The sequence below is a fragment of the Loa loa genome, assembly GCF_000183805.2.
Source record: "Loa loa unplaced genomic scaffold supercont3.2, whole genome shotgun sequence".
NCBI lineage: Eukaryota > Metazoa > Nematoda > Chromadorea > Rhabditida > Onchocercidae > Loa > Loa loa.
Genome location: NW_018108182.1, coordinates 780,011 through 789,080, shown reverse-complemented (window position 1 = coordinate 789,080; position 9,070 = coordinate 780,011). Strand labels below are relative to the sequence as shown.

At 34.6% G+C, this 9,070-nt stretch overlaps 2 protein-coding genes across 2 annotated transcripts in view; one reads left to right on the top strand and one right to left on the bottom strand.

Annotated features, from left to right (window-relative positions):
• Positions 1–3,185, bottom strand: part of LOAG_16401 (hypothetical protein) — a gene marked incomplete at its 5' end in the record, with an annotated part of 5,903 nt that extends 2,718 nt beyond the window's left edge. The window contains 3 exons of the mRNA XM_020449053.1: positions 1,859–1,992; positions 2,454–2,612; positions 3,041–3,185. Coding sequence (XP_020307509.1) covers positions 1,859–1,992; positions 2,454–2,612; positions 3,041–3,185 — 438 coding nt within the window. The remainder of the gene's footprint in view (positions 1–1,858; positions 1,993–2,453; positions 2,613–3,040) is intronic.
• Positions 3,186–4,070: 885 nt separating this feature from the next.
• LOAG_16400 (hypothetical protein) overlaps positions 4,071–9,070 on the top strand; it is a gene marked incomplete at its 5' end in the record, with an annotated part of 21,585 nt that continues 16,585 nt past the window's right edge. Inside the window, 12 exons of the mRNA XM_020449052.1 lie at positions 4,071–4,189; positions 4,699–4,783; positions 4,956–5,072; positions 5,249–5,421; positions 5,704–5,767; positions 5,857–5,943; positions 6,253–6,408; positions 6,793–6,904; positions 7,927–8,031; positions 8,159–8,265; positions 8,349–8,507; positions 8,742–8,963. Of these exons, the coding sequence (XP_020307508.1) occupies positions 4,071–4,189; positions 4,699–4,783; positions 4,956–5,072; positions 5,249–5,421; positions 5,704–5,767; positions 5,857–5,943; positions 6,253–6,408; positions 6,793–6,904; positions 7,927–8,031; positions 8,159–8,265; positions 8,349–8,507; positions 8,742–8,963 (1,506 nt within the window). The remainder of the gene's footprint in view (positions 4,190–4,698; positions 4,784–4,955; positions 5,073–5,248; positions 5,422–5,703; positions 5,768–5,856; positions 5,944–6,252; positions 6,409–6,792; positions 6,905–7,926; positions 8,032–8,158; positions 8,266–8,348; positions 8,508–8,741; positions 8,964–9,070) is intronic.

Sequence of the window (9,070 nt, the reverse complement as noted above, 5' to 3'; positions counted from 1 at the left end):
CTAAAACAACAACAAATATATAACTAACAAAGTCATTCAGACCTCTGAAGTTTTAAAAAGTTCAAAAGATTCTGAAAAGTATCAATATTAACAATTTAGTTAGTTACATCTCGAAAAAAAAAGACAAATACAGCGTTTGGGAAGGAACGTGAATCTCTACAACCACATCAATGAAAAGAGTTCAAGACGTCGTGCTCCACTATTACATTAACAAGATATCACCATACCACTTCTTTGGGCTATTAAACAAATAAAGATAAAGATAAAACATCAAATGCAGAAAACACGAATCTTCAACGAGAACAATTTATTCGAAAACGAATGCTGAAAAGACACAAAGACTGAAAATCTTTCAAACTAAGTCACAATCATTTCTAGATGTTGTTCGGTGAAACAATCACTAAGCATCAATTTAATTTCCTCATGAATCGAATTACAAAGTTTTCTGGATAATGGAATCATCCAGCTCTGCCACACAAAACGGTAAATGTGGTTAGGTTGCCCTAAGTAAACTGCTCTCCTGTCTGTAACTTCATAGAAGTTTACCAAAATACGCCCACAGAGTTCTTCAATCAAAGAAAATAAAGTTCTTTCCAACTCCGCAGTTTTTTCTCGATTTAAATAAATAATTGATAGGTCTCTCTGGAAAAATGGTCTCCACTCATGAGCTACTCCTTTGATTCTAAAAATCCTATTTTCAAATTCAATGAGTTTCTTGATTCTAGTAACGATAGGACTTCTAATGAAAGTAAGAGTTTCCGACCCAATTCTATCGTTAAAAGATCGTTCTGAATTATGATATCCTGAGCTAACATATGAAGGGAACAATTCTGGTTGGAAAATGGAAGCTTCCTGAAGAATAAAGTACTCTTCAGCAGCTACATAGATGATATTCCAGCTGTCTGACTTATGCTTTGGCAATCGTCGGTATTTGAAGCATTGATTAAACAGTATAGAGAAGTGATCTAATCCACTCTGCCCCTTAGCAAGAGTAATATGGAAACGACCGGATAATAACAATCGCCCAATACTTGCAAATGCTTTCCGAATTAATTGACGACTTTTACGAAGATTTGTTTTCCCACAGTGATGGGGAAAATTCCATATAATATCATCGTAAAACCCGGTCCAATCTTCCGGAAGTAAACAGGCATCGATCGAAAATAAGACGTGGACATAAGGATGATTAGTTCGGAGTTCGATGATATTGTTTTTGCCGGAAGGATACTTCGTAATATATTCAGAATAGCTCTCAAAAACACTTGTGTATATTTCGGTCTCAGGATGTAAACGGGCAAATGCAAGACTGAACGAAAGATTGCCATCGCCCAGAATAAGTGTCCTACTTCCAACTCTTTCCAGTGCGGAAGATATGCAAGGTCTTAACTGCAAATGATACTGAGCTTTAGTAACTGCTTATAAAATTATCACATTTTGTATACTAAAATCTTAAGTACACATTCTGTCAGAGGAAATTGAAGCGCATAAAAGAAATAAAAAACAACTCCCTTATCAACTAGAAACGCAACTTCATTAAAAAGGACCGTTTGGTACAATACTTCACCTATTACCCGAATCAAAGAGGATTCTCTATCTCACATGAATTTAATAAATAAAGCCATGTTGCTATCGAGGCTTTATAAAATGCGGCTTAAATCCTGCAAAACTATCCATGTAAAAGCAAACAATGTGTCTTGAAACGAGAAGTAAATGACTTCTTGGAAGAAAGACGGGTAATTAGTTATGGCGATAAAGTTACGACAATAGAATGGTGTTAATTTACAGAAATCAAAGCCCCGAAGTTCAAAAAATATATAAAGAAATAGTTTCTTTTTCTTCTGAAAAACAAGTGACTCACCTGGTGGGTATAATCCAGTATTTTCTGGAAATCTTCCCGTAGTTTTGTAATTTCATTTCGCATTTGATCACTAGTTTTCTTTAATACGGCAATTTCTTCAGTTAATTTCGTTAGAGCATCAGCAGCTGGATCATCTGGAAACGAAATGAACCTACGAAGGTTCCTGTTTTACCGTATACAGAAACTCGGAACTGAATTTTTTTGATGCAAGTATTTCACTCTATGAGGGTAGCGATGTGACAGGTAAAGAGACAAAATTTATTTTCCAGGGAGTGAAAATGACTTACCGATGATAAGTTAAGTTGAAGATTACAAAATGTTTACAGACCGTAATGAATTGAAAAAGAAAGAAAACTTATATTTCCAGCGTGCAGTCACGCAACTACCGGGAAAGGACTAAAGTGAATGAGTAAAGAAGCTTGCAAATGTGCAGTCCAAAATAATGCCAACTACTAATGTAATAAATTGGCTGAAACTGTAAATAAAATGACTATCTCTTATTACGTAAAATACACGTCATCAATCGCATAAGAAGTCATTGCGATTGCTAGACACAGAGTTTCTTTACTACCAGCTACATGCTAACTTTACCTACCATTAGTATCTTCCAGAGCTTGCTTCAATGTCTTTCTGGCACTAGCAATAGCGTCACGTAGACCATCTGACCCAACAGGCTTTTCATGCACACTGTCACTATGACTTTTGTTTTTTTGATCCTTGCTCTTACCCTTGCGACGTTCTGGATCACCGCTACCTGAAAAACTCTTAGGATCTCGTACACTGGAGAGCTGGAAGTTATTAGTCATTCAGCAAATAAGAAGGCGGATATGCACTATACAACAAAGGAAATTCTACTTCTGAGGCTGAATACTACGAGATAAGCTGTAAAAAAAGGATTTTTGAAACGAATTTAAAAGGTGGTGTATTCGATGTTATTTGCAAAGCAAGTAAAATAACTAATAACGGAAGAAAACTTATTTGTATATTCGCCATTCATTTAGTTTCATGATTGCTGGAATCAGGATAAATAACAACATGACAGTACTCAATTTCAACTCAAAAAGTATCTTGAAATAAATAATAACCTGACATTGCTGAGAAACGACAGGAATAAAGCTGTAGGGCGATGCTGAGTAGAATAAAGAAGACAATAAATAAATAAATAACTAATAGCAAACCAACCCGGTATTTCCCTTTTTGATCCATCGTTTGAGTGATAGTGGTAGAGCATTTTGTCACCAAAAAATAACTCATCCGCTGCTTTTAACATTAACTGATAGCCAAATAATGGGGTCACCTCCGACACGAGACTTTCTACCGACACCATCTTTCTGTAACGGATTAGCAAGTGATGTACTAAATAAACAAGTCTAGCAAGTGCAACTGATATATACATCCAATGATAAATAAATTGACAACGTAATAAACCGTCTTGCATAAAATAAATGTACCGAAATATTCTTTTCAAGAAGTTAAGCTTTAAATTCAAATAAAAGCCTCTTGCCTAACAGGTCTAAACTTCTTGACTTTGACTATGCAACAATCCGAACAAAAGCGTGTACATAGCTAGAATTTTTACAAGTCTTCTACCATTCACCAATCGAAAAAACTAAATAAATATCGACAGAAAACTTTCCCACAAAATCTCTGCCATCGCCACATTATAGGTTGTGCCTACGGTCTAGCAGAGTTGCATACCGAAACCACATGCGTATCCGTGACCATATTACGCAAGGTTCGTCTCTAATTGAGCCATCTTTTTTTTTCAAATCTAGATTCCTGATTTAGCAGTGTCGTAAGTTCCATGATAATCTCAACACTGATAAACTTGCGTAAATCAGATATGAAGTGATAACCGAACATGAACTGGCAAGTATGAGTAAACAAATAGACTTGACAAGGATAAATGAACAGTAAATGAAGAATAGCTGTTATTAACCAATATTTAAACCCTCTCTCTTTCTGGATGTATAATTCAATTGATTCCGATGAATACTATCACTTATCATTAATTAAAAGCTATCAATTAGCTGTTGGACCGTGCACACTATTTAATTAGCAGAATCACTTGGTTGTCATTTTGCGCAAAGTTTTTTTTTCACTTTGTCATTTTACAAAAACTTACTTCAACTGTTTACCATTCTGTCAACGAGAACAAATACCTGACGTTATTTATCTCTAAATGAATCCATGATTTATTTTTATTTCCAGAATGAAAAGTAACACACCTCGATATGAGGATCGTCGCTCCATGGTTTCCGTTTCCAGTACTAGCAGTAGTGGCTTGGTGGAGGTAGCAAGTCAACGATCAGCTGGTGGACAACTGCGAAAGTATAATTTTAAGCCAGAAAATATTCCACAAACTTTGTACTAAAACTGATGAGACTTCAACTCAACTCAGGTTTAACGTGTTAACTCGAAAAATAATTAAGCTTGATATTTAATTTCATCTCCTTTAATTTTATTGTAAGTTATTCAGTCTCTTTGACAGAAAAATTATTCATTCTCTCTGATCGTTTCACTGCTGAATGACAACCGATGTTTCAAAATGGCATCATTCTGCGACTTCGTGTGATCATCTTACATAAATTAACTTTATAAAACACTTTACTTGAAGCGAAATAATTGAAAAAAACTAGTGTATGAGTGACAATAATTTGAATGCCAACGAAGAAAATAAAACCGAGAAGATATATAAGTTTGAACTCCTTTAAAAGATGCTTGCACGAGATAGGCTGGAAACAACATTAAAAGAAAACAGAGGGACTAACAGCGTTCTTCCAGATTGACTATGATGCATTTCTATTTATAAATCTTCGAATAACTTCATGGAGTTTTAGATTCACTGTTGGAATAGGGAAACCAGGACAGGCTCGAGAAGCCCGTGAAGCGGTGCGAACAGCTATGAGTACAATGAATCCAACGGTTATTATTGCATTATTAATTAGTTAAGCCTTTCTTTAAATAGTGAGATTTGCATTTATTAAGTCGAATTGAACTTGGTTTAAAGTATGAGTTTTCGTCCGATTGGACCGATATACAAATGAAAAAAAATTGTCCTCGACTTTTTGAATTCCTTGAATTCTTATTGCTACAGCGCAAACGACCATTGGCGGAGCCACTGGACTATGAGAAATTTTTGGGAGAGAACAGCTCAATAATAGAAAATCTTAATCAGCGAGAACTATTACTGTTCCCACGCGATGACTTCACGGTATTTTTAGTCTTTTAACATTCAAATTTAAAATTAACTTGAGATTTGTCGCAAGGATTCCCCCAAATATATCATCGAAACACTCAATTTTCGCAGATTATTCAGGTTTCCATTCTGCTTCTTTTCACTAGCATTAAAATTTTCCCTAACTTACAGAAAATTTCAAAAAAATTCAGGAAATATCAGTATCTCCATTGGAACGTACTGTGGTGCCATCATTAAGTCTACGAGAGATAACAGAAGCAAAATGGTTACTTACGCAAGAGGCCCTCGCATTTTACATTGCTCCATATCGTGTTGTCCGTTTTAATTATGTACAGTTCGGTTCTGATTATTACAATAGTTCTGAGTAAGCCTTCAGTGTTGTTAACCTTTTATTCACATTCGTTCCTTGGGAAAAACCACTTATGTTTTTGTCATAAACATTAGTGACTGCATAATAGTTTCTTATTTGAAGTATATTCAACTATGGAAAATGGAATTTTGAGCCCGTTCATCAACTCTGATTGGTAAAAAACAAAGCTTTATGACATCTGAATTGAATATGAGTTATTAAAAGGTTGATTCTATTAATTAACAATAAATATAATAATAATTGACAAAACTTGGAACTAAAGTTTTCTTTTTCCAGTCATGATATTGATCTTGAGCCACTAATTTATGAAAGTGATATGGTCTATGATGAACAAAAAGAGGTAAATTCTTCCTTTATTCTTTATATCAACTGATTTTTCGCCTGCTGTAAATTCTTATTAATCTTTATTCCAATTTACTTGTATTTCAGGAGTTGGAGTGTCGCTACAGTTCAGATATTATTCGTGAAGGTTTCTTGTTTCTTGTTCCAGAAACTAGTCTTTTGGATAATTTCAAGGTAAGCAATCGTTGATGACAAACTCCATCCAGAGGTGCAGTTATCAATATATGCGGCGGGATTTTTTTTCTGATCCAGTTATCCTCGATAAAATCATTCTATTACCATAAAAATGTACATGGATTCCTATACCTCAAACAAAGGGATTACTCTATTTGATTTATTGACTAAATCCCACAAACTCAAAAATGATCTTTATTATCACATAAATAGATTTAGCAACCAAACTTAATATGTGGCAGAGGAATTGAAGTAGCTGAATAAAAACTGTTACCTAGATCTTAAAAATTTTAAATGATTCATTTGTAGAGCATAAAGAAACGTTACTGTGTGCTGAGGAAAGATGAAGATGGGAAGGTTCTACTGGAAATGCGAAAATCACAATTTGCATCATTAACACATCCACCGATGATTGTACAACAAGCGGCTCTGTCGACTAGTAAAAAAGGCAGAAATGTTCTCGAAGTAAGTGCAAACATCACTAACATCTATGCAGATTAGTTCTCATTCGTTGAGACAAAATCAGGTAAGCGTAAATCTCCTGTACAAGAATTCTTTATATGTGGTTTTGAATTTATTGTTGAGATTGAATCCGTAACGTAAAATTTGAATAGACATGTTTATATGCCGTGGCCAGTGTTTTTCTAGAGGAGAAACTTTGCCATTCAGACAATTCTAGTTCAATTGGTTTTTTGATTCGATTGATAATGCCATATTTGAATAAGCTGCTTTTTTATTTTCTCTCATTTGACTGGGAACGGCATGAAATACTTCTCGAAGCATATTTTCACTTCGCAATATTCCACGTCTAAATTTTCAAAAGGATTGAATAATAAAAATGCATTGGAGGTGAGTGGATTTGGTGCAGAAAGGCGTTCATGGGTTTTAGCAGCTGATTCTGATAGCGATTTACCTCGATGGTTAATTGAGATTGATCGTGCTTTGACTAACGATTGCAAAGGTTACTTGTTTTCTTATGTTATAATGAAGGACCACGAGCTGTGGGTGTGGGGAGGAAGTGGCACGAGTTTTTCGCTCCTTTAAATTTGGAGTAATTTTACAACCTTAACTTTGCAACTAATTTTACGTGTATTTGCGCATGTTTCAAATTCAGTAAAAGGAAGCAAAAATGAAATCGTTTCAACGAGTAACTGATTTTCACATCCAGAAAACCAAACTGTTGTGCGAGCAAAATATTACAGCAAATTCGATTGTGTTCTCTTAATCATTGTCCACACTTATACGATTAAGAGAAGACAACCGAAAAAAATGTAATAGGCTCTTTCTCAGTTTATTTACTTGACAAACTTTGACGGAACTATCAGAATCAATAGAAAAGGATGACAAACTCATTTATCGAAGCAGTGGAGGAGGTGCAAAGGCTAGTAAGGGCTTGATTATGTTACGGTGAGCAATCGACTGTTATTCATTTCTGGTTTTGAACTGCCACACAACTGTTTTCTCTGTTTCCTCTTGTTGACATCATCGACAACGTGATGTGAATAAACAATTTGCATTAGCTTTATACATATATACATATATATATATATACATATGTATATATATATGTATACACATATACGTACATATATGGATAAATATGTATATATATATATATGTGTGTATAGAAATGAACATCACAGAAAACCAAAAAAAAAATAACGCAACAGTAATACCAGTATGAAACGAATTGCATACTTTTTGCCGTAGTAATTGTTCATACCAAATAAAAAAAATATAATTGAACTGTTTTACGTTTATAAAGGTGGAAATTTCAAATATTAAAAGACTCTATAGAAGATCGTGATTAGTATTCTGCGAATGATCATCCGAAATAAGCACATTGATGTTTAGAATACCTGACATTTGCTAAAAATTTATATATGCTAATATATTGAATCCCAACAAAATTTTCCTACATATCGTTACAAAACTGTCAGTTTAGCAGGAAATTAAAGTTTTATCTGTATTCTCATGTTCTAGATGGAATGGCTTCAACGAGTACCAGTATAGGACACGAATCATCAGGCGCGGGAACAGCAAGAACAAGTGACGAACAACCTTCTGCGGCAAGTAATGATCCTAGTGGTTGGTTAATTTTAAGTTATGAATTTGGTCTTTGAATCATTACGTGGCAGCAAATGGATTCGATAGATATTTTTATGGACTATGTTTAGATTATTTTCAAATTTATCACGAATGATTAATTTTTAAGAGCTATTTGGGACTTGTTTTTGGGCTGGACGTAACGCTGTCTCAAAAGCCTTGCAGCCCCCTGTCGTTAAAAGGCGTTCAGTGTTCGCATTATATCCTGATCTTGATGTTAGTTATTTTTTTGAAATAACTTCTTAGTTTCGATACTCCTTAAATTTCACTTCAATATCTGAAAAATATCATTTTTTTAGCGATTATCAATGCCAAAAAGTGAAGCGGGTTGTCTGTTGGCGAATGTTGTTGCGAATGAGGTAACAAGGCCTCCAGAAGATAAAGCTGTGGTTCGATTTATTGTTGAGTTCCTGAACTTGAATATTGTGTTGCCTGTTTCAAATACAAGCGTAAAACAGGTGCTTCCTTGAAATATTGAAGACTTTAGTATGACTTTCAGTATCGGGAATCTTCAATAATAATAAAAATGCCGATTGAATTATGAAAGATTAATGTTTTTATTGGCTAACTTGTTGATGTTCGACAAAACTTTCTAGCATTAATATTTTTACATTGAACTGCACTTCCAGCGAATCACTTGTATTACGATCTTCCATCTCTTGTTATTGTTTTGCATCAACTATCAATTTCAGATTGAACCTTTCTTTGTCCGCATGTTTCTGTACGATTGTCGAACTGGTCGTCGATTGTCCGAAGAGTTCCGAATTGATCCGAACAACGACGAGTTAACTGCAACATTAGAAATTGGTGGCCGAGGTGAAGGTGGCAAGAGTTTAGCTGATAAAAGCACGCTGGAAGAAGATGGTGTTAATACTCTGTCCCAACGAATACTTGGGGATAAAAACGTTCGAAAGGTTGTCCTCTAGAAATTGGAAAATTACTGGCGATAATTTTTCATTTCTTTAATAAATATTTCATTCTCTATCTCTGTTCTATCTCATTCTCTATCTCTGTTCTATCT